The sequence below is a fragment of the Platichthys flesus genome, chromosome 5 (genome assembly GCF_949316205.1).
Source record: "Platichthys flesus chromosome 5, fPlaFle2.1, whole genome shotgun sequence".
NCBI classification, from domain to species: Eukaryota; Metazoa; Chordata; class Actinopteri; order Pleuronectiformes; family Pleuronectidae; genus Platichthys; species Platichthys flesus.
In genome coordinates this window covers 22586079-22612088 of record NC_084949.1, presented here as the reverse complement: position 1 = coordinate 22612088, position 26010 = coordinate 22586079, and the positions used below count along the sequence as shown (strand labels likewise).

The 26010-nt window shown below is 44.0% G+C and overlaps 2 protein-coding genes across 2 annotated transcripts in view; both read left to right on the top strand.

Annotated features, from left to right (window-relative positions):
• The window catches only part of LOC133953564 (sorbin and SH3 domain-containing protein 2-like), a 42974-nt gene extending 32401 nt beyond the window's left edge, over window positions 1-10573 (top strand). Inside the window, 13 exon segments of the mRNA XM_062387527.1 lie at window positions 83-88; window positions 90-140; window positions 894-936; window positions 1606-1788; window positions 2128-3948; window positions 5033-5112; window positions 5395-5492; window positions 5865-5979; window positions 6107-6235; window positions 6401-6592; window positions 9500-9537; window positions 9809-9915; window positions 10393-10573. Of these exon segments, the coding sequence (XP_062243511.1) occupies window positions 83-88; window positions 90-140; window positions 894-936; window positions 1606-1788; window positions 2128-3948; window positions 5033-5112; window positions 5395-5492; window positions 5865-5979; window positions 6107-6235; window positions 6401-6592; window positions 9500-9537; window positions 9809-9915; window positions 10393-10454 (2925 nt within the window). The 3' untranslated portion in view covers window positions 10455-10573.
• A 4018-nt stretch (window positions 10574-14591) lies between these two features.
• Window positions 14592-26010, top strand: LOC133953563 (PDZ and LIM domain protein 3-like). The gene is made up of 7 exons (XM_062387526.1): window positions 14592-14750; window positions 19482-19633; window positions 20808-20892; window positions 20990-21177; window positions 22832-22959; window positions 24096-24207; window positions 24779-26010. The coding sequence occupies exons 1-7, from the start codon at window positions 14658-14660 to the stop codon at window positions 24966-24968; spliced, it is 948 nt and encodes a 315-aa protein (XP_062243510.1). The 5' UTR covers window positions 14592-14657; the 3' UTR covers window positions 24969-26010.

Sequence of the window (26010 nt, the reverse complement as noted above, 5' to 3'; positions counted from 1 at the left end):
CCTTCACCTCATCTTCACCCTCCTCCTCCTTTTTCCTCCTCCTCCTCCTACTCCTGCTCACTGCTGCTGCTTGGGGCTCAAGCCTCCTAAAAAAACGACTGGATTATAATCCAGACATCTCCGCCCGCCAGCGCATTGAGGTAATCTCACATTCATGAGTGTCAAGAGTTTTTAATCTCACAGTTTCTAACCAATGATAGAAAACAACACTGACGTTAGATACAGCTGTTTAAAAGTGAGTTTTAATTTGTGGAGCATCAATGCAGTTTGATCTCGTTTCAACATGTCAGCCATTCAAAGCAAAATGGAGTGTGTCCTTGCTTTGTGAAGACTGTTTCACATATTCAATGCTTCTTTGTTGGAACTGTGTGAAGATCTGCAGGTTGTGTTGTACACAGACAGATTTGACTCCTCGTTTCTTATCCTCTCTCTCTGAAAAATATGAATCTCTAGATTTTTGGGCTCAAAACACAATTTTTTAATCTATATGTATTTATACTTAGGACGTCCTCCAACAGACCCTTGCAGTTCAAACGCATTAATCATCCTTTACTACTAAGACCCATTCCAGCTGATCCATGCCAGGTTTTGCAGGGGCAGAATTTGCCCCCTGAGCTGAGTTTATACATCCTTTCCTATATCACCTTTACCGTCATCCTCCAGAGCAGCCCAAGAGAGAGCAGGAATTTCCCCTCACTGTTATGCCGGTAGGCCTCTTTGCGTTCAGGTGTGCCATGTGGAACCAGCTTCCACCGCACCTTACGCTGGGGGGAGTGTTTTTGAGTGTGGCACAGCATCAACCGCATGCAGGGCTGTGCATTAAGAGCCGCTCTGCCTCCAGTCTTTGTTCCTGCGGAGCTCACGTTTCTCATTTGTTGTCTGCCCTATTTCAGGCGTCCCTGCACATCGCTCCCCCTGACAAGGCTCTGGAGAGACTACGAGGTAACCTCTGCTTCCTTTATTTTCCTCTGCTCATCCTCCATCCCCCTCCCCCATCCTCTCCACAGCACTGGCCCATGTTGTGATTCAGCAGCGGAATCACAACTCTGCGATTTCTCACCCCGTCTCTCGGCTGCAAATAGCCTCAGTGGCTGCTACCACTGAGGATCTGCAAAGATTAGTGTTTGTCTTTATTTTCTTTTGTCACCAAAGGCTTGGTGCTTTGCAGCCCACTCTCTCTAACTGAGACAGAATAAATTAACCCCGGCAAATCCATTGATTCTGCCCTTCACCTCCTACCCGTCCCTCAACCCCCCTCCTCTTCCTCCTCCTCCTCTCCTCCCACTCTCTTTCACCAGTGGCCTGCTTATTCAGTCGCATTTTCCTCGGTGAACAGAAAGGGCAGATATGGGATGTGATGAATAGGCCACTGAATAGGAAGCGCACTATTTTAAATAAGGAAAGTTACAGTGACTCAGTCTCATCTCTTTGCATGAGAATAACTATCGGTAGGTGGAATTGTTTTTCTCATCTTTCAAGCGTAAAAATGTTTTATTCAATTTTCACATTGTTCATTTGCTCATAATTCACCTATTCTATATTTTTATAAGGATTGACGCCACAGGAACTAAAGTAAATGCCTTAAAGCGTGTGTGTGTTGTTTGTCTTCCAGTGCTGCGAGCGACTACAGGAAGAGAAGGAAGTCGGAGCCGTCAAGTTCCCAAGTGAACGCTCAGTCTCAGAGCAGAGCTGCAACTTCCCCCAAACCAGTGGATGCCTACAGACCCAGCAGCAGCATAAAAAAGAACGTCATTCGTTCCTCACCATCCTCGCCCTCCAGAGCCAAAGGTACACAAATACACACTCACACTCACACACACACAGACAAACATCTTCCTTTCAATGGATATTTTTCTCTCTTTCTTTTCCCGAGCTTGTTTTTCCCCAAACTGTATTAACGTGTTGTCTTCTCACTCTATAATGTGAGTGTGGAGAGGTCGTAAGTTTCCTTTGTTGGTTGGAAGGTGAAGAAACGACTTCAAATCCTCTTTTACTTTCAACCCAGTTTTTCTCCTCTGATCTTCTCCCTCTCCTCACCTCTTCCGCCTTTTTATCAGGTATCTTTGCTTAACCTGCTTTCCTCCTTCTTCTCTCTCACCACGCTGCTTTCTATTGGACATCTGAAAGGTGGGGACGCATGCAACATGTATTCAAACAGTTTGACCTCCCCAGGTCCTCATCCGGGCCCCTATGTGCCCCCTGTTCCTTCTGACTCTGTTCATTGCCTCGAGGACGGGAGCCCGGACGGCAGCTCCTCCTCCAAGCAGTCTGTCTACTGTAAGAACAGTTGGCCGACAGAACGCCCGGATTCCGAGACATGGACCGGTACGGAGGAGGCGCCGCCCTCCTCTGGCAAAATCAGGTCACGCAGCTGTGATGACTTACTCAGTGAAGGACATTCTGGCTCGGGCGGGCGCAATGCCCCCCGCTCAGAAAGTGCTGGGTCACTGGTGTGTGATGGGAATCCCTCAGGTTCAACTGGATCCACTTCCACTCGCTCATTAACACGACTCCACCGGCGACGGGCGCATGATTCACCAGGCTTCCTGAAGCTCTATCGTAAAATGCACCAGATCGATCGAGCTCAGCTGATCCCGTCCGATATCATCCGCTCAGTCCGGGCTCGTATCCTGGATCTGGAGGGTCAACCTCACCTGCTTCGGCACGGCCTCTCCCCCTGGACACCCTCGTGGGGCGTGGAGGTGCCTACCGATACGGTGCCAAACCGCATTTCTGAATATGAAAGCCTTATTCAGAAATCTAAATCCATGCCCAACTTGGGTGATAGTGAGGGGCCTTCAGGCACTACTACACCCGGTGGCTCATCATCCCGAGCCAGCAGCGGTGGTGGTGCCACACCCATTTTTCCAAAACGCCGTTTTTCCATAGAATCTCTGCTAGAAGAAGACATCAAGATTAGCAGTGGACCAGTATCTCATACCATGGATCCCTTACATCGACCTCGTAGCCCACCTGAGGGCCAGCCTCGTGGGCCAGAGCCACGTCATCTTAGGTCCTTTCCCGCTCCTCCGATCCCCCAAATCCCACAAGCCAACCCAGACTACTCTGACAGTGAACAAGACGCCATTGCGTCAGACCTCAGTGACTTCATCCAGGTGGAGGGCTCCTCTTTTTGCAGTGAGAGTGACTTTGACCATTGCTCACTAACCTCCTCTGAGAGCTTGTACGGCTCTTCCACCCTTCACCACCACCACCACCTCCGTCACCTCCACCACCATCGCCACCGCCACACAGCTGGTCACCAGAATGTGGGGCAGAGTCAGGGGTACCAGCACCGCCACCTCATAAGCACCTGCAAAGGCCGCTGCCCAGCTTCTTACACCCGTTTCACAACGATGCTTCGCCATGAGAGAGAACGAGCGCGTCAGGAGCAGCAGAGACCGCCACAGCCGAGCCGCAGCAGCCATTCTCAAATCCAGAGCTCCCAGTCCCAGCAAGCGATGTCCAAGCTGGCCTTCCTGGTCAGCCCAGTGCCTTTCCGCAGGAAAAAGGGCTCACCACCTACCTCTAAAAGAATCAGTGGTGGCGGCAGTCGAGGCAGCAGGCCCAAGTCAAAACAGGACATTTACGAAGCACTAGATGAGGCGTTGAGAGACATATATGAGCACATTCAATCAGAGAGAGGCCAGAGAGGCACCCGGGCCCCTGATGACAGCATCCTGAGGAGAATCCTGGCTGAACTGCTGCCAAACGTGCCTGAACGAAGCTCCTCGTTGCGGGGGAGGAGGGGGTGCTGGCAGGGGGGTCACTCTTCCGCTTCATTGTACCCGGACGGGAGCCCCACGGAGAACGCCTCATACAGAGAGGATCCACCCACACCGCGGCTACAGTCACCAATCAGTGCCTGTTATGCTCGCCACTTGGACACCTCAAATAATAATGAATATGGAGAGGAGCAGGGCAATGGAAATGGTCACTGTTATTCAGGTGGAGATAATACACTTACTTACACACAACCTTTCACATGTACACTTTGTAATGTAACCAGTCATACCTACACATAGTTTTATTCTACTCAAACATACATATTTCAAAAATATACATTCCACATACAGGTAATGTACTTTTCAGTGTTTTGAGTGTTGCCTGCGCCCGTTGCCCCATCGTTCCCCTTGTTGTTCAGCAAGTACACATTACTATGCATCTCTATGTATTTATATATGAAAACCATAAATTCTCAAGTAAAACCTGATTCTTAAATTCAGTGTAAAGCTTCTGTCAAAGGAAACCTTACACTTCCTGTTGAAGTTTCACATTAATGGTTTTCTAGGAAAACAGCCTTTGATTTTTTTTGGAGGGCTTTTATTTTGAAGCATGTTCAGGAAATGTTGAGATTAAGTGAACGTACTTAAATGCAAAAAAATTTGCAAAGTACTTGAAATTGGAATTATGAGTGAGATCAATTTGAGCGACTTTCTTATTGTGCAGAAGAACAGTTCAGATAGTTGTTTAATATTTTTAAAATATACTTCAGGAGAGTGTCTCAAATTAAGGCCTGGTTTTTGAGATACAGAAATATTTGAGAATTTACAGTATATTTCTCGGGGTTGAGTCAATAAACTTATATTATTTTTTTGTTTTTAATTTCAATATTGTTTTTTGGCTGTATTATTTGTCTGTGTTAAAAATGGATATCTGTGGAGTCATTTTACTGTCCCACAATCATCGTTCTCTCCCTCAAGCCTTTTTATTTTGTAAATGGTTGTCATCACATTTCGTTGGGCTGTATTCTCCATGTTTCATTTTGTCTTCATGTCTTTTGAAGGACTGCATGTGTCACTTTGTGTCAGATTGTGGCAAAAGTCAAATCCCTTTGTTTTTTCCTTTTGGAATGGAAATAAAGCTCAGCCATTGTTTGACCCCGAGCTTTCATTCCCTCCTTCACCTGTTGGAATGACATCGTCACTGTTCCATTCTGCACTTTCACCCGAAACTTATTTTTTATATTTTGGGCATGATTGTGGTTATTCTACCCCTGTGACCTTTTGGCATGTGTCTCTACCAATCATAGACCAGGATGTCTCCAGGAGTTATTCCACAATGGACGGACGCCACACGCCCCAGAGTAGAAGAGCTACTCCTGACAGAGAGGTACAGCATTGAAGTTGATGTTTAATACTCTCAGCACCTGGTTAGAGATCAGAAACAATAACTGAAGCAGTATATATGTTCAATGTGTGACTGTGCAGCACTAATTAGCCTATTTGAAAAACAAAACATATTAGCACATTAGCTGGCAAGCTAACATTAAGTTATATCTAATAATCGATGCTCGGCTCTACATTTTTTGTCTTTAGGTCAAATCTACTCTGAAAGCTGTGTTTTATATTATAGCTGCTTGCCGGCTCTCTTTCTCTCACTCTCATCTCCTAGGTCTCCCATAAACAGATGACACAACTTATTCTGTTCTCTCTCCTCCATCAGAAACAGCCTGCAAAAGCCATTTATGATTTTAAGGCACAAACAGCTAAGTGAGTACAGTGAGTTCACGGGGCATGGGGGGATCAATGGCGTGAGGCTCTACTGCATGGATATGTAACTGCACATCTGGACTTGCTGTTAAACATGTCGCTATTACACGTTGATCATCCTTTCCTGCATAAAGTTTCTTTTGCTTCTTAAAACAACTTAATTGTTAAATGACATCTGGCTGACTTTATCTTCTTAATCTTTTTTAAAAATCATTGCACGAGTTAATCTGAAGCCGCATCTCTTGTTTTGCTTTGGTCGCCGGCTTTCGGTCTCACTCTTCTCTCTCTGCTGTGAGAAATGTTTGTGTCTTGTTCAGTTCATATCCTCCTTTTCCAGGCAGTGGAATCAAAAATGATATGACTGTGTTACAGGGAGCTGACATTTAAAAAGGGTGATGCGGTGAACATCATCAGGCAGATAGACAACAACTGGTATGAGGGAGAGCACCGAGGACGGGTGGGGATATTCCCCATATCATATGTAGAGGTAAATGCGCAACTGATACCTCAATCTATATGTTGGTCCTGTGGTTGTGTAAGTGCACATTTGTGTAGTCCTCAAACTCAATATACACATCTGTTTACACAATGCTCTCTCACACGCACACACACAGAAGATGCCGTCCACAGAGAAGCAGCAGCCGATCCGTCCTCCTCCGCCAGCACACGTCAGAGAGATCGGAGAGGCTGTGGCTCGCTATAACTTCAATGCGGACACCAACGTGGAGCTGTCTCTCAGAAAGGTAGCCTCCCGAATGCATTAAAGCAAACAGCTGCATGCAACACGACTTTATACATACATGCTGACAGCACAATCTTTTATTTTACATGTTGAAATACAAAGGGTGTAACAACGGTTTTCTGAGGTCATAAAGGTGTGTTTGTTGTGTTTGCTTGTGTGTGTTTAGGGTGAGAGAGTCATTGTGATAAGGCAGGTGGATCAGAACTGGTATGAGGGCAGGATCCCAGACTCAACCAAGCAGGGCATCTTTCCCGTGGCCTACGTTGACATCAAGCGCTCCCCGTCCAAGAGCTCCGACCACCACATGGACCTGCGTGGGCACCTTGGCCACAGGACGCCGAGCAGTACATCCACCAAGGTAAGGAAATCACTACAATAAAGTCAATATGTTTTAAGTTTAAGATCATCAAGCCACCTAAATCTTCCTCATAAAATTGATTTATGGTATTTATGTGAACAGCATTGTTTATTTTGAATCATCATTTCAAATACAAACATTTTACATCCCATATGTTATGTCTGATGTTTTTAAAATGTACACAAACTGTACTTTGTATAGATTAGTGTATAAATCACACTCTGTTCCTTTTCCTTCACTTTTCCTTCATGGAGCCTTTCTGCCATCCACCTCCATCCTCCACCACCCGTGAGCTCCCCCTCCCTCCCCCCTCGTTGAGAAGGCTTGACCTGCAAGCCGTCACCAACGAGTGGCTGTCCCTCACTCTGGACACGACCCAGTCCACACCAGCTCACTCCCGCACCACCACCCCTGCACCGCCCACACCCCCCCCTCTTCCAGTTGACTTTGCAGCTTTTCAAGCAGCTCACGAACTTAAGACACCCCTGTCCTCACCCACGCCCTCACCTGCACCGGCACAGAGAGCCTTTGCTCTTCCGCCCCAGTCGTTTTCCAGAAATCCACCTTTTAGAGAAATGAGACTCATACCAGCTGTTCAGCCTTTTCCCCAGCCTCCTCCTCCTCCTCCTCCTCTTCCTCCTCCCGCTCCTCATCCCTCACTCATCTCTCCACAGACTGACTCTTTTCTCCAACACAACAGCAGCAGGGGGTGCACAGAGACAGCCCAAATGTTCCACATCGCTAAGCCAGAGGTTTTGTTCTGCACGTCGCCAGAGCCAGTAAAGTCACCCACACAAATGTGGTACCAGTCAACTGCACCAGTAAATAAAAGCGCCACAATGCCCGACATTGAGCTGCAAGTAAAAGATCCTTATGATGAGCTGTTGTCCATGATCCTGGACAATTCTACCAGCACAGACGACGTTGCCATTTCAAGATTGTCTCCGATAGATTGTCCTCCAGCTACATCCACCAATGAATCCCAGAGTAGGTTTAAGTTAAAAGCAGAAGAATCCCATCACCCGGTGGGGAAACCGCCAGTGCTCACTTCCGCCAGCCAACCAGCAGGGGGCGTACATTTAGAGGTGCAGCTTCACAAGCCTGTGACGATGGAGCCACTGTCAGTCGCCTGGGGAGGGCAACCGAAAGGTTTGAGTGAGGATGAACCGGTGGAGTCTCACAGGCCGCCGTCGGTCAAGGGGAAAGGATTCACTGAGTTGTTCATTGAGGAAGAGGATGAAGCTTTAGAGGAGAAAGAGGAGGACGTTAGAGTTTTAAATGAAAGACTCAGTCCACAGGTAGAGCATGGTGTGAGCTGCCTCTGGTGAGGGACATAGAGGAAAATCATTTTTTGATTGTAGAGAAGAATAGACCTGTTGTACCTGGGTTACTCAGCAAATAAATTATACTTTTATTTTGAAATCACCCTAAAATGCTGTTTCTTTCCTTTTTTACACATTCAAATTATAGAGTGAGGATAGTGTGTTGTTGCAATGTTTGGGATAAAAGAGAAATCCGTAGTTTTTTTTAAATATCTTTATTCTATTAGAGTCTTTTCCTCCCTGTCCCTTCTGGGCTTCAGTAGAATACAGCCACAGTGGAATTTAAGGATTTCTTTAGTTAGTGTTGTGTGTTTTAGCCTCAGTGTTGATGTGTTTGTCATTGCCTCCATAGGCTGATGTCTCTCCACCCACCCCGACACGACTCTCTCACCCCGGCGTCTCCTCACCCTCTATACCACCACCTCTGACTTCTTCACCTCCTCCTCCTCCTCCTCCTCCTCCTCCTCTTCCTCCTCTTCCTCCTCCTCCTCCCCCATCTTCTTCTTCTCCCTCTTTATTTACTCCTTCTTCGCCTTCTTCCTTGCGTCTGCACCAGCGTGATCAATGCACCCCCCCTACATCTCCCCCTTGCTCCCCTCGCCCCCCACCATCCCTTCCTCACCTCTCCACATCGCCCCTGCCTGCGCTCTCTCCACCTGTCTCGCCACCTCCCCTCCACTCCCCTCCTCCCTCTCAAATCGCTCCCTGTCCGTCTCATCCGGTCACGTCCCTCCCCGAGTCAGAGTCGCCTTTCCCCCTGCCCCCCCGGTCTCCCCCTAAACTCACCTCTCCTCCCTCGACTCCTCCCATTGTACCCCATCCAGGGCATAGGTCCCCCAAGGTGAAGGTAAAGCTGGAATGTGGAGACGCCTGCTTTGATTTGGATTGCGTGTGTGGTGACAAGTGATAATAAGCTTCCCTATCTAAAGACATTTTGGCATTTATTTTTATTTCTGGGTTTATATAGACTAAACAATTAATCAAAAATATATTGACAGATTTCTAAATATTGAAATAATCGTTAGATGCAACAAACTGACTTGAGACTAATTTGTGTTTTGTGCACTAACTTTCAATGGGCCGGTGGAGACCCTTCTTGAGTTAGTGTGTGTTCTACTCGTGCTGGTTGTACCATGATGGTACTGGCATGGTGATGGTGATGATGGTGTTTTGGAGCATGTCATTGGCCTGCAGTACCTGTGTTCAGCTGCGGGCTGCTGAGTTGGTTACTGATGGAGATTTCAGGTGTGTTGCCTCTGGTCTTTCTGCCTGTTAAGCAGGATGCAGTTGTCGGGGGTAAACCTCCCCGTAGCCCCATCTTGTTCCGGAGGTCCTATCTGTCATCCGTTAGAGGTCGAAGGGTAGGGGGGGCATGTCTTCACTCAACCATGCAATTACTGTACAAGTAACATGACGGATCCCCACACTTCACATCAGACACATACATGTAAAAACTGTTTCTATAACAAATGTAGTTTTTCTGACTGATGGGGAGAAATTTAACTCCTGAAACTGTAAATGTAACCGAGCAAATACCACATTTGAATTCACTGTCTGTCTGTGTTTCTCTGTGTCTCTATCTCAGCGATTAGTCCAGGATGCTCTACATGGCGGAGGAGACCCGTAAGTGATAGTTGTTATCATTGAGATCAGGAGTATTCTCACTGAATTGCTGTTATTAAATATAAACATGCCTCTTTTTCTAATAGTATGTGGATTGACTTATCAGGGTTACAGTACATTGGCTCTAATCCTATGTGCTTTGTGCTGTATATGCATTCAATGTATAAATAATCCTGTTGCCAAAGAATATAGACAAGGGAAATACTTACTAGTGAGATCATTGTTCAGTGTTATGATGGATGTCGGCTCACAGTGCGTTTTTCAATCACAGGTACCAGGCCGTGTACAACTACACGCCTCGCAACGAGGATGAGCTGGAGCTGAGAGAGGGCGACATCGTGGATGTGATGGAGAAGTGTGACGATGGCTGGTTTGTCGGTAAGAGGACGGAAAAATTAGGATTTGATTTTAGCTACCAGAAATAAATTAAACTAATGCAAATATTAAAATATTCGCTGTGATGATATCAAAACTTAAATGCCAGATTATTGTATTACAATATTTTTTTAAATATGTGCATCTACATGTACAGTGCAGCTGTCATTGAAAAGTATTTTGTGACCTTTAGGTGGCACTGTAGTCTCATCACATATTTTAATCAGATCATTTTCTGAAGAAGTCAACATGATCTCACTGGGCATAATTCAATTTGTATACCTCGAGAGCCTTTATCATTTTAATCTTTATGTTGTTCTACAGTAAACTTTGCCCTCTCAAAATGTGTTTAAGTGGTTGAGTGTGATCTCCTCTGTTGGCTGATCTCCAGTCTGCAGAGAGTCGGTTCCAGCTGCTGCCAAGTTTCATGGAGCGTTTCAAACTCTGCCGACCTCACTGTACTTCTCTTTGTGTGTGCAGGGACGTCTCGAAAGAGCAAGTTGTTTGGAACCTTCCCAGGAAACTATGTGAAGCAGCTATAATGATGATTCCACACCCCCCGCAATCCTCCTCTTCGCCTCGCCCCCTTCTGTGACACGTTCATCGCCCTCAGCACAGCACCTGCAGGACGCCGCCCCCCCCACAGCGCTCAGCAGAGACCCGTTGGAGCAGAGACCCGTTGGCTTCACGCGAACAGAACTCTTTAGCTCTAACTCGCCATCTTTAACGGAAGACTTTCTATAAGATACCTGTTGTTTTTTTAAATTTATCTTTTTATCCTTATTTTTCTATGACGGAGAAAAACCCAAACCTTTGTGCTCTCCGGTCAGTGACCTTTAACCTTCCACAGCGATGGAAAAACAGTGAGGCAGCCCGAGGTAGCGATGCTTTTCTTTCTGTTTCAGCTGGTTAAGGGCAGTAAGATCACCGCTGTCACCTTTTTTTGTATATTTAACTTAAAAACACTTGTCACATTTCATTTCAGTGTTCAATCACAAAGACGTTGAGTACAGAGAGTGTTGCACAAACGGTATTCTGTCCGCACGTCTGTTTCATGGACTGTGTTTTAGACTTGCAGCCGACACGGTGCATCAAAAAGTAAGAGGAGTAACGTGTGGAGCAGACATGTGTGTGTTACCCCATGTATTGATCAGTACATGTATCATAATCGTGCAAATATTATGAATATTGCAAACGAGGAAGTAGAAAAATGCATTATTGAATCTCTTCTACTGTCTGTTCGAACATAGTACATTAGATTTCAAGTGTAACATTTGAAAACAACGATTTTTCGTCTCCACACTAGGTTTGATGCACTTTAACGCAATTCTAACACAACGTTGTGTTTCTGTTTGGTTTCAAATGTCACTCCTGATTTCATACACCAGAGGTCGCTATGACTCTGGGGCTCATGGGGGGGAACGTGTATGCAAAAAGGTTACTGACCTTTTCTAGGTATTATATTTATTAGAGGAACGAACGCTGGTCAAACTTCGTGATGAGAGGATTTTAGAACATGTTGCTCTTTTTTTAACATATTCTAACAGCAGCAAGACCCACATTTGAAGGAATGTTATTTTATTGTCAAGTGTCATTGTCCAGATCATAGACTGTGTATAAAGAGGGATGACTCGGATGTCAATCATGATGTTTCACCCAATTTTTAAAGCATCTTACCAAAGTTGAGCAAGTGTGATGAGCACGACCCAAAATGACAAGAAACCATCTTTCAGAAAAATGTATTTGACACGTCCCTTTGACTTTTTTAGTGCGGCTCCTGTCCCGTCAACTAACACGGAGGAGGCGGGGTTAATGAGCTGTTACTGCAGGAAGCCACTAGGGGGGGAAATGCAGATGCGTTGGCTTCACTTTTGGGGAGCTGCCATGTCGTCCATCTCTACATATATACAGTCTATGGTTCAGACAGAGACTGATGCTATGTTGAATTTATTTAAGTCTGTTACTGTATGAGATAGAATTTTATCGAGAAAAAACTTCAGTCGTGTAAACTGCAGTTTTTCTTCCCACTAGACGTTGGTTGACGGCTGCTTTTTATCGAGGCCGAGTGAATAGGTAGCGTGTCACTGTTCATGTGTTTGTAAACCTTTTGGAGTTATTGGCTAATCTCCATCTTAGCTTGTCACGCACAGCGAATGATCAGTTTTTACTTGTCATTGTTTTTTTTTTCTTCTCATTTTTGTGTTTTCACGAAAGACGAACACTGACAACAAAACAAATGTTAAAGCACCTTAAAGTATATTTTTGTTTCATCATCCGTTGTCCTCCATGTCACTCCCCCCCACCCCCCACCCCCACCTCACTGTCATCCACTGTTTCCGATGGTGTGAGAACACTTGGTGTGTGTTACTTGTGTGTGTGTCTGTGGTGTTTTTGTAAGCTTTTTTTGTATGAGAGCTGTAAAATGGCCAACATCCACTTTGCTTTATAAACTCAGCTTTTTCTCACCCACCATCATCTTCGGTTCTCGCTCCTTTCTTCACCTGTTCGTCACCGGCGCTGCTAATTTTCCACTTTGTGTGTCCCCCCCGGCGTTAGGCCTTTATTCCCCCCTGCTCCGGATCTTTGTTGTTTTCAGAGTCAGTGACGCATTTAGACTCAAGTTAATGTAGGTAGACTGAGTTGGTGAATTGCTGCCTTATGTCCAACTTGCAAGTTTAATAGCCATGTATATGTGAGCCTCTTCTGTGATGCAAAAAAAAAGAATCATTTATGCATTAATGTAGTGTAGAACACATCAGGACAGTGTTTGACCGTGTGCACATAGACTCAACAGTGATCAAACTTTCAGTAAGCATCTAATCTGCCTCTCATGCGACAACCGGGGGGACAGATTTGGACTGAGGGCATTTAATTGACTCCTGAGATGTTTATACATATATAACGAAAGTGTAAAATCTTCTATGTTGTTCATGTTAATATCCAGATTTCGTGCGCACACTTGGACCTAAGTATTTCTACAATATCTTAGCAGTTATTTAATGGTTTTATGGGGCTGTATTGCTAATAAAATCACGCTGGTAGATTCAATATTTCAAACTTTTTTTCTCCTGTCAGGTTAACCGATGAGAAAACTTTTGTGTTTAACCCCTTTACTTCTTTTTCTGCTTGTGAGGGTGGTGTCACACATTCACGTGCCTGTTTCATACAATTCCACTTGTTCACAGTTGGTGGCGGTATTGAGCCGGTTGAAGGCTCCTCCCCTGGAAGCTGATGTATACAAACGAACGTTTCAAAAAATGAAGTGAAAACTCATGAAGTTTGATTACAATGAAAATGAAACACCTTTCATTGGTCCATCGTACCTAAAGATCTTCACTTTGCTCAAAGTCCATTATCTCTGAAAACAGGTAATTTGTATGATTTAAAAAAAAAGGTTTTGTCTTTTCCTAGAATTTCTTAAAAAAAAAGCAAAAATATAACCGTTCACTACAAGAGGCAACTTTAACTCAATGTTTGAAGTGTGTGACCGCACTAGTGGGTGTGGTCAAAGGTTCAACACACTGGAAACTTTCAAAATAGAAATGCTAAACGCAAAACGACATGTCTAAATTTTCAGATTTATCAATTAAACATAGGTTGAGTACATGTTTGCTTTATGTGATCATATTGCTCCGGTTTTTAGGGAATTTTATTAGAAGAAATAGAACAAGTGCACAAACGTATTCAGTTAATACAATGAGACATTTTGCCAGATGAGTGCTTCCTCAACTTCGCTGTGAAAACCCTCCACAGAACCAGATTTTTAAAACTGTATATGCAGATGATGGATTTATTTATTTTTTATTCCTACACCGGTTAGAACTGACCCCTTGTTTCACTTGCTTGATGGAAACTTATCTTGATGCAGGTCAGTGCTGACGTACATATAAACATAACAAGCCTCTCTCCCAGTTTGTTGACCATGACCTGAAGCAGCCTCATAAAGTCCAAGTACATCAATAAATTATGATGCAGACATGCGACAGTAAACAAGGAAATACTCTCAACTAAACACTAAAAAATAAACAGCAGAGGAAATTCTTCTATAGACCTGAAAGATCTTCGAGAGATGGAAAATAACTTGTGAGAAATGTGACAGATGAAGTTGGTGTTGTAAACAGAGAGAAGGGCCTCTGCTGTGAGTGAGGGTCCTGGGCCCAATCCAGATCAATAGTGGCTGGAATGTGTGAGCGGGACCTCGGAGGCCTCAGAGTGGAGCTGCGTCTCCAGACCAAATAAGGACAGGAGCAGCAGGAGCCGTCAACCAGAGCGAGCGGAGGGCCAGGCCGGTCACCCCCCCCACCCAAGAACCTCCAGGGAAAGAGAAACACCAGGGGTGGGTTTACATCCATCAAGTGTCCACGTTCTTTATTTATAGTGTGTGATCCAAAACTGTGTGTGTGAGTATTGATGATGTAGTTGCACCTGATTTAAACACTGGGAAAAAGAGTCCGAGGGGAAAGAAACAAATAAGAAAACAATAAATTCTCAGCAGAAACTTGAGAACTGATGAGAAAGTGCCGGTCGAACACAGACTGTAAAGAGTCGGCTCCCAAAATCTGACAAGTTGTTTCACTGCTGGGGAGGGGTCTGTCCATTCTCCTCCTCCTCCTCCCCCCCCCTCCCAACATGGTACAAAATCTCCATCACCCCCATGGTGCAGTGCTCTCTGACTGTGCTCCCCGCAGCGAGAGGTCCACTGTGTGTTGCTGTGGTGAGCTAACAGCAGCGGGCACTGAAGGGTCATGGCACTCAACGTCGTGTTGGACGGTCCGGCACCCTGGGGCTTTCGCCTGACGGGGGGGAAGGACTTCAACCAGCCCCTGACCATCTCCAGGGTGAGTGACAGAAAACATGAGGATAAAAATATTGGTTTTTAAATTAATATTCTGTTCAATGACTCAATTTTTATTTAATTTCCCTTTCTGGCACATTTTGGGATTTTTCTGGGCAAGTGATTTATTGCTTCTGTCGATGTGATTTTTAAACATTTGTGCTAGAGTCCAGATGAGTCAGTGTTTGGTTTATGGTCAACACTGTGTTTCCAGGGGGCTTCGCTGGAGAAAGAATGACATGTGCTATGGGGTCTGCACCTGTGCCACAGTAAATACAAGGGGCTTAGTCCCAAATAGCAGCTTACACTATTCCTCTGACATGTGCACACACACGTGCGTGTGTCTCAGAGTGGAATTCAGACTGAGGAATTTAGGAAAACCTTCCTGAAAATGAGCTTCAGTCCTGCAGAGAGCATGTAAATCCTGTCAGACTGAGAATCTGATGGAAAAATGTATTTGAATCTCAACAAAGAAACTATTTTTCAGCTATGTTTTTGTTTTAGTTCACGTTTGTAGCTGGATCGACAGAGGAGAATGAATTTGTAGTGTAATAATGCAGCTGCTCAGGGGAAAGAGAAGCTTTATTCCATCACATCATCAACCATCTTGTCTCCAGCACAGGTGGAGCTGACAGAAAACAGACACGGACGTTTCAGTCCACAGAAACTATCATTTTGCATCAATGCATGATTTATTAGACTGACATCTTAGAAAGAGAAGTGGAAGGAGGTCCTGGCTGCGGACTGAAACTGTCCAATCCCAATTTACCTTCAAAAAGAGCATTTCCTGGAACTGATGAGGCATTTCCTGTTGTTAGGAAGTGCAGCCAAACAACTAAATCATGTGTCTGTATCAAACTGAAGGAACCACAAAGAACATAGGCACTAAAATGACCTCATTCCCTTTTTATACGAAGAAACTTAGACGAGAGGATTGAATTTAGCAACAAGTTCACTCAACTTGACTGGAAACAGACAAACGTCAAATATAAGTAATCATTAAATAAACTAAGATAGTAAATAATCCCTTTTATTCTGTCCATAAGCTTTTGCTAAAACTGACCAGCTCTGGCATTAATAATATGATCATTCACGCCTTTTGTGAACGGATGAAAATTAGCCATTATGGTTCATTCTGTCTCATTTACAGTATTTTCTGTGTTGACCAATGAGCTTTGTCCCTCTAAAATAGAATATTATAAATATGCTATGAACACAACTATAAATACATTATATCTAAATTCATACGCAGCCACACACACGAGGAGCAATAAACAAAACCTTGACTATTAAACCTTCACTGCAGATAAACCAGGTAGGATGAGCACTGAGTTCCCTCAACGTGATGCCTACAAATACTTTATTTAGATTTAACGTTTACATTAAGTCAGAGTTCACTCAACAGTGAACAGCCTGAATATGACCAGTGGCGTCTTCACCAGTGTCTGGACTGGTCTGTGGGCTGAATCCCCGGAGCCACACAGGAGCCTGCACGAGGAGATCCACTAATCCTGCTCTGTTGGGCCTATGACTGCATCTATATTTAGGGAAAGACCTCAGGAGCTACTGCCCAAAAGGGTTTAGGCCTCAGACCAGCGGCTCTGCCCAGTCACCTCACACCTGCTGTGGTAGTGGCTCATATGAGAACAGTGGTGAGAGAAGACTGGGAGCGTCAATGTGAGACGTAATGCAAGAAGGAAATCTGCTGGAAGGAGGATGTAGACGAGAATTAAAAAAGACTGAGAGCTGCGGTAGAAGAGTTCACCACCTCATATTACATTCAGTGTGTGTGTGTGTGTGTTTGTGTGTGTTAGCTGCCACAGTGAAGCCACAGACTGCAGCACACGTGAGGCCAGTGTTTCTCTTCACTGCCATGTTTGGTCAGGAACATCCTCACAAGCCTCAGAAGTTCCCAGCCGCTCGAGGAAAGTAAACACAAGTGATTATCATCTTTTTCTCCGCGCAGCCCAGAGCGGCCTTAAAGAGCCACCGACTCGGTCACATGACCACATGGAGACCAGCTCCGCCCTCATGTCACGCTGAGCCGCTGCAAACAGCTGGATCGTTTCCCCCCGAGACTCTGGAGCAGCTTTTTAAAAAGTCTGAGACGATCACAGTCGTTTTAGTTTGAGTGACGATATGCAGACATTTACCAGGTGGGACGGATCTGATGAAGGATACAAACTAGATTTCTATCCATGTGTTGTGCAAATTCTAATTAAACTTTTAAGGAAATGGATTTCTCAAACAAGCTTAGGGGTTAATTAGGACACGGACGTGGCCTGAAATTACATAAATGAAAAGGAAATATTACCAAAGGGGTGAGATGCATAATAACTGAAGGAACTAGTCATGTTATTGATAAATTTGTGTTAATAGTGTTTACGCAATTGAAAATGCACATGAAAAAAAAAGATCACTGGAAACCAATTTACAAGTGATTTGCATTATGGGAAGTGTAGGATCCACTTCTAGGATTATCTGAGCTTGATTCATACGTGGAGTAAATCAGAAATCTGTGTCCTTGTAACTTTCCAAACTTCACTGACAGATTTTGTTTCGGCAGCACAATATTGATATAATTATCATAATTATGACCTTATTAAAGAAAGGAACGACTAATTGTTGCATGTGAACTCATTCAGCAGATATGTGAAACCTGCAGTGTTGTGTTTCTGGACAATTAGTGGATGTGAGATCAATAACTATTCTCCTTTAATCTTCGTTTCTCAAATGAAAACAACAGCTTTTAGTTTCCACGCAGACATTTGAGCCAACTTTAATATTGAATATCAATGAATGCAGCATTTAGTCCATTATTAAATTGTTATACTCTTTAAATTACTTTTTGTCAAGTCATCAAACCTGCCTCATTTGTTTTGATAGTTATTTGCTGTACCTGCAATTTCTCTTCCCCTTTTCAATCCCTCCATCTTAATCAATGGAAAATTGTAGACAATTATCTCAAGTGAAAAAAGAATGAAGTTTTATTCAAATTAGTTGAGATTTAAGGAAGCAAGCGAGAGACACAACCGAACAGAGAGAAGAAAGCAAAAGAAGACAGATCTTGTTCTTGTGATTTATATAAAGACGAATGTTGGAAAAGACAAGGAGCCAGCCCTGAAACAAAAGGATCCAACAAAACCAGTTCAGGTTCAGGTAACAGACTCCAGAGCAGTAAAACACGCAGTCAGACAGCAGCAGTCCACTGTAAATGGCTGCTCCCTCTTTGGCAGCTATGAGACGTCCCTCAGCACTTTCATCCACCGTTATTTATAGGCAGATGAGCTCAGAGAAGTTTCGGTGTAACGTCCCAGTGAAGCTGAGTTTCCTACAACCTGTTATTCAATATGTCTGATCATAGGTCACGACCTGCGGAACGTCAGTGGGAATGTTGGGATCGGTCCCAAGCCGTCCTCCCCGACCTTCAAGGCTTTTCCTGGGAGTTCTCATTCAAGCTGAGCACTTCCTGGCAGACGGAGTTACATGTTCCATCTGGATGCGATCACTTACTGAGAAACTATTTTATCTCCATGACGTGGGACAGACAGTAAACGTGCACACACCAACCGGGGCAGTGGCTTTCTGTGTGGAACGGGAACCTCAGATACACAGTTTACATGTGTTGAACAGAACCTCAGAACCAGACTCTCCGCTGTTATAAGTTTGAATAGTTTGGATTCTTAGTGGAGGCTGTTTCTTCGTATTGAGACCAGGTGAGACTCCGAGAACGAGTCGTGTAAGAGCTGTGATCCCAGCAGGGGATCGTGAACAGGGGGTCTGGTCGTAGAGGAATGTATTAAGAGATGAGGTGTCGCTCATGGAGAACAGAATACACGTTTTCATCAGGCTGCAGCATCTGGGCTGGTTGAACAGGTTTTCATGAATGAACAGAAAGTACAGGACACTGTTTTCTGTTGTCAGTGATATAACTAATTAACAGAGCAAATTTCACATTGTATTGAACCCTAGAGCCAAATGACAAAAAACAATGGTTAGATTCACACTGCAGGACTTCTTCATCATGTTTACTAGGAACATTTATTTAGATAATTTAAGTTTTGGAATCTCAGTCGTGTATTTTAATCCTCTGGAGTGATTGAATAATTTTTTGGGATCCAATATGTTAAAGACAAAAATCTATTTTCTGTTCAAATGTGCCACGCTGTGTTGAAATAATCACATACCAAGTATTGGCAATGAAAAGGTTTCAGGCAAAATCAAAAGCATAATTAAAAAATGACCAAAATTTGTCAAAGAAGCACCGGCTGCATTGGTCTTTTCGAAGTAAGCCATATTTTATTCCAGCGATGTTTCCGGATGTGATCGATGAAGCAAACTACAGTTTAAACTATAGATTTCACTAATTTAAAGGAGTGATTAACTTTGTGAGACTTGGAAAACAAAAACATTTGAGACCAACACATTTGTTATGAATGTGTCTTTGCATGAATATGAATATATATATGAAAGATAATGGGCTCAAAGTGTTGAATAGTAATTCTAGAGTATCTACCTCAAGGCAACCATTCTTCATTATACATTATGTGCATAATTCTCTACCTATCAAACCTTTCAGCGATCCCTCAAGTCTGATATAGAAACATCTGGATTTGTCATGTTTCTCCACTTTTTTATATTGAGTTTAATATCACCTATTTCAATCCAGTCTCTCTCTCTCTCTCTCTCTCTCTCTCTCTCTCTCTCTCTCTCTCTCTCTCTCTCTCTCTCTCAGATCACCCCGGGCAGCAAAGCCGCTGTCGCCAACTTGTGCGCCGGCGACGTCATCCTGGCCATCGAGGGATTCCCGGCCTCGGGCCTGCTGCACAGCGAAGCCCAGAACAAGATTAAAGAGTCCACCAGTCAGCTCTGTCTCACTGTGGAAAGGTCGTTAAAGTGCACAAGCTACGAGGGACACCTGCACAGTATTATAAAACTCAATACAACAGCTGGGCAGGAATCACAGTGTTTGTGTAGCTCTCATTTTTCCATTCCTGTGTCCAGCAGCTGTGGATCTAATTCCAAGTAACGTTTGAAGGCGATTGTTATGAAGCTGTATTGAATTACAAATGGTTCAGTTGTTCCTTTTACTGTGTCCGTCCAATGAACTGCTTCAGGTCACATATCGAGATGCTTTCACACACGAGACAAACTCAGGAAAAAAGTCACGAAAATTGGGATCAGACGTTTTCCTTTCAATGACCGACATTGACACAGGCGTTGGTCCTTATGGCCAAAAGCCCTTGAAACTCATTGTCTTTCCAAGTTGACGTCTCTGTCCGTGTCTTATATGATGAAACCTTGTTTACATCCTGAGACAGGGACATGCTGGGGCTGGACTTTCAGCTCCTGCTGCCAATAAACATGAAGTTAATCCTCAGTCATGTTGCAGCATCAGCTTGGACTGACTTCATTCTTCTCTCTCTGGCCTTTTCTGCTCCATCCTTCCTCGTTTAGTTCAGATCTTTGTCCATTTTTGCAAGATTAATTCTGCTGGGATTGCAAAGATGAACTTTCGCAACTTTTCCCGTGGCAAGGCAATTGAGTTTCTTTGAAGCAACCCCACAGAGAACTGGGAATGGGGGCCACCAGTTTTGCATTCGAAGCATCATCGACACCCCCACTCGCCCCCTGTGGATTTAATGACTTTATTAACTATTTAAATAATTCTTTAAAGCTTTTAATCATCCAGTAAATCAGTTAAAATCAAATTCTAGGGTCCTCGCAAAGGTTCAAAATCACCTCTCTTTTCTAATATGAACCACGTATTCATCTTAACAGTCCAGAGTTTCATCTGTTTTATATTAATACAAAAAAAGGACTTTATGGTTTTGTAACATTCAGAAATGATCCAAGACCAAAAATAGCAAACCGCTTCCTGGAGCTTTCCTTCCACCATCTGAACTTAGTTTCAGCTGTGAGCATGTTTTGACTTTCTACTTGTGAATTAAGTTTTATGAGAAAATAGTACTGAACCAAACATTAATAAAAATCACACACACACACACACACACACACACACACACACACACACTGACCAGGATCTGTGTCTGATACCCAGGAATGAAACCAGACTGTGGACGCCTCGTGTCATGGAGGAGGGCCGAGCTCATCCGTATAAAATCAACCTTGAAGCAGAGCAGCAGGTTTGTGAATGTGTCAGAAAACATCATTCACCACATTCTGCGTCTCCACCCTCATCTCACCTCTCCTCTGCTTGTTCCGTCCTCCTCCTCCGCTCAGGAGTTTAAACCGATCGGCACCGGTCACAACCGCAAAGCTCAGCCGTTTGTCGCGGCGGCAAACATCGATGAGAAGCGCCAGGTGGTCAGCACGGCCTACAACACGCCCATAGGCCTCTACTCCTCGGGTAACATCCAGGACGCCATGGAGGGTCAGATCCGAGGGATCTTCCCCACGAAGCCTGACAGGTGACTGGTCCCTGCAGCTGATCAGGAGTCAAACGCAACAGATACTAACAGGATGTGAGGTGTTCAGTCAGTTCATCTGTGATAGGAACAGGGTGCAGCTTCTTGGGCCACTTCAGGCAGTGATGCAGCACTTCTGGTCTTCTGGTGGCCCACTTGTAAAGTGACCATGTGGCCCAAATATCTCAAAACAAATGTAGCCCTTTTTTGGCAAACATGATAGTTCAGGCCCCCTTTGTTACCGTTGGTTGACATGTGGTACTGCTATGGCTGACTTGTCTCCCAGATCTGGTCCAGAACAGGAGCGAGCTGTCCAAGTGCCATCATTCCATGTGGTACGTGGACCGGATGTAGGATGTGGGCCACATCTGGGCCAAAACACACACACACACACACACACACACATAAGAGAAGAATAGTATTAATGTAATTCTAAGCAAATATTTACCAATACTCAAATGAAATTCAGATTTATATAATAACATGATTATAAGTTAAAAAAAATTACTACATAAACAAGTAGGGTACTGGTATGGTAAAAAATAAACCATAACAAATGTACAAAACTATCCAATGATACATGGAATAAAATAGCTTTTTGTACAAGATAATAGTAAACAAGTTAACATGCAAAAGACATTTATATAAATTGAATATTAATAAGCAGAAATTGGTTATCTATCCATCCATCCATCTATTAGTAATGATCTTATATGCAGGGTCCTAAAGCGGAAGCCCATCACGGCTGACAGAGCTGAATACATCTGGCACCGGTCGACTATCTAACTAAATAACTAACTAACTAACTAACTAACTAACATTACATCACTTTCAGGCCTCAAGTTCTCTTAATTTTTCCTCAGTGGGTAAAAATGATCTGTGGATCTTGTTCCTGCTGTGATTTCTCCTCTGTGTCTTTCTGCAGTAACGTTCCCTTCACTTGGTTCCACCTGCTCTTCACATGACTCACCAGCTAAATAGATGTGCCACTCAGTGGGACAGTTGTTCTGTAGGTGTCACAGCTTGTCAGCGCCTCAGCCCTCAAATCCCGACCCTGTGGTTTTCAGGAGGCCACCCGATATATATATATATACGATGTGTCAGCCCGAGGATATATGACCACAGGACGCCAGACGAATCCCTCCATCGCTTACGCACAATTTATGAGCGAAACATGACTCACAACAACCGAATGCCGCGACAACTGATACAACTCGCTCTGATGGTTTAGAATCATTTAATCGACGTTGTGATGGATTTAAAACTGCAGAACTCATATCCTGAGAGAATCTGTTGCACTGTGCAGGACAACAGCAGCTTTACATCTCAACCAGAGCTTCATTCATCAACATCATGTCCTGCTCTGCTCTCTGTGGTCAGGTCCATAAATTTAGTTTTGACTCATCCTCCTTTTTCTCCTTATAAGGACGAAACACGATGCTGCAGCTCTGTGAAGTCGACCAGCTTCTTCTCACCTGATAAAAAAACTAAACACACAGGGGCAGCGGAGTTAAGATTATAAAACATTTAGAGCATGAAACCATCCGTCTTCATGAGGCGGACTGGGTGGTCTGACGAAAAGTTGAATCTATCACTGTCAAAGACTCATGTGTATTTATGTGTGTGTTTTTGTGTTTGTGTGTGTGTGTGTGCTCAGTCCCAGGACGCTGAGCAGCATTGAGGAGTCTGACGTCTACCGGATGCTGCAGCAGGACCAGGAGGATCCTCAGGAGCCTCGACAGTCTGGCTCCTTCCGAGCGCTGCAGGACTTTATTGACAGTGATGGTGAGCTCTTCCTTTCACTTCCAGACAAATGCTTTCCCTCCACGACACAAACAGTGTTCTATAGGTTGAAATGATCCAGTAGGGAGAGCAGACACTTTGAAGGAAAACATTGTTTTAGCTTGCAGATGCATGGAGATGTTTAAAAGACCCTGCAGAGATATTTTCTCAATCATCTGCTGTGGCCTCTGTGACAAAAGTTAAGAGTTGTGGTTGTTCCAACATAGAGATTCTTATATTTTCTTTTTTCTGAGCTCTTCTCGCTGGTTTGTAGTCGGAAAACTGTTTTCCGCAAACTTTTACCTAACCTCTATGTACCAATCAGATATGCCGACTTGTATGACCCTTAGCGAATCAGAGTTTTACTCCTTTACCTTTAAGCTGCTCGTTTTTAAGCTGAATTCTGTTCATGGTGACAATAAACTTTGTATAAAGATGGACGACATGTCTCCCCCTCCTCCCGATGTAAAAAGAATGGATGCTGCCATCTTGTGGTGTGGATCCAGGTCCCTCAGATACAAGCACTCGACCAATTGACTCAGTCTCAGCTGTCGATCATTTAGTTTCCGCTAACCAGAAACATGAACCCATGAGCAACCATCAGTGTGATAACAACAACACTTAAAATGACAGAAAACCATTTTAGTTTGACCTTTAATGCAGTCATCCACCAGGGGGCGATCAAGATGATATGGCCTCACTTTTGGGCAGCTGTCATGTCGTCCATCTTTATGTACAGTCTATGATTATGACACCAGCAACAGATGTGAACTGTACAACATTAGAACATGATGATGACTGACTCACCAGTCTCGTAACAGCCATAATTAAAGCTACACAATAAAGCCACTGTGACACAATCCTAATTATATGAGGTGTGTTGTGCTGGAGCTGCACAATACGTTTTTACAGAACCACTCCTACATGTGTTTCCTTTAATAATTAATGAGTATGAAAGTGTCCCGGTGGAGCGGAGGGTGAAATGTGTCTGTGACCCGACCAGGAGAGTCTTTGAAGTGATTCGAGTGCTTGTGAGCGTCCATGTCTCTGAAGGGTTTTGTTTTGTGTGGTTGTGCTGTAATCATGTCCAGTGTTGTTTTGTTGAGTGCTCTCTCTCTCTTTCTCTTGCACTGGGGCAGGCACACGTCCCATTGTGACCAGGACTGTCAAAGCCCCGATGAACAAACCAACGCCACCCACAGGAAACCTGCAGAAACTGCCCGTCTGCGACAAGTGTGGGAATGGGATCGTGTGAGTAAAAATAGAAGGAATCATCTGTGAATCACATTTCAGACGTTTCAGGAATCGAAGCCAAACAATGGCTGAGAGGAAAGTGCAGGAATAACACAGCAGCACAAACTATGTGAAGCTTGTGGAGACGAGTAAACAAGGCTCTGTCTGAACTGTCTGTACTTCACCACCTTCAATAGATAATTATTATTTACTGTTTATTTACCTTTTTTAAATCACATTTTACTTCAGATATTTAAAACACCCTATAGGCAAATTATGTAATAAAATGATTCAATAAATTCTCAGCATTTTGAAAATACATTGATACTATTGCTTATGGTTTTATAGTGAGTCCGTCAGTAAGTAGTATCTATCCCTGTTAAAAATATTCATTTCTATATATAATTTGTTGTTCAATTTATTTAGTGTATTTTAGAGCAGAAACACAAATGTTGTATACAAACCTGTCAAAAACTAAAATGGCATAAATACTTTTTTACTGTGTGATACTGCATGATGATGCTGTAATTATTTATTCTTTGCGTTCTTTGCATTGAACCCGTCCGTCTCTGTGTTGGTGATGGTGCAGGGGGACGGTGGTGAAGGCTCGGGACAAATATCGCCACCCCGGCTGCTTTGTGTGCACCGACTGTGACGTCAACCTCAAGCAGAAGGGCTACTTCTTCGTGGAGGGGCAGCTGTACTGTGAGGCCCACGCTCGGGCCAGAATGAGACCACCAGAGGGACACGACCTGGTCACGACTTATCCGACTGCGTAGATCCCTCCTCCTCCTCCTCCATCTCCTCCTCCTCCTCCTCCTCCTCCTGCCAGCACAGACACAAGCACTTACACATGCAAACACACACACTTCAGCACACACTCCTCAGTCGTACGTGGAAGGGGTCCTCCGCACTTTGAGGTTGTCCGTGTGCAGTCACTTTTCAGTGAGGATCCTGTAGGTAGCTCCCACATGTAGGAACATTTCACAGGTTTGTAAAGGTCCCACACCAAGACACAACAGAACTGGTCTCTGTCTTTCCTGCTGGTTTCTCACAGTCTGATGTCTTTTTTCAATAAAGACCCTCTGTTCCTACTGTAAGATGACATGTGTGTCTGTGTGTGTGTGTGTGTCTCTGTGTGTGTGGAGACGTGATGTAAAGCACAAACTGCAGGTTTGGACACACTTCATCAGTCCACACGTTTGTCCCTCATCAGAAAAAAGTAGATGTTCACACCTACAAGCTCCTGTCAAAGCTTGTATTTGTCGTGGAGATGTATTGAGCACGAGGCTCCTCCTCAGACTTCTGATACATATTCGCCATCTTCAATAATTAAATATCGATCTACAAATGTGATTAAATTGATCAGAGTCTCAGACAAATTCTGAGCAACAGTTGAATGGATATTTGGCTCAGACAGACATGCCCCCCCACCCCCCACCCCCCCAGTATGAAATGTAATGGCATGGACAGTCATTCTGTCCATGCCAATTAAGTCATAAATTCAATATCACTTGTTTTTTGATTTGAGTCTAAATGTGTTATCCCCAGATATACTTTCTATATTGTGAAGATGTGTTTGTGTGTGTGTATTTTCCCCATTAAAAAGATATTAATCTGCATCAAATAATAATTTAAACGAATTTAACCGTTAAGCTGACAGATGAAGATGACGGCAGGTGGAGCAGGACGTCTGTTCTACATCTGTTCAGGGACTTACAGATAAAAGAAACAGCCTCTTGGTGAATTCTGCTGCATTTAAATCAATGTCTATTAATGTGCACTCTCCCCGTTCAATAAATCAGCTAATAATTAACTGAA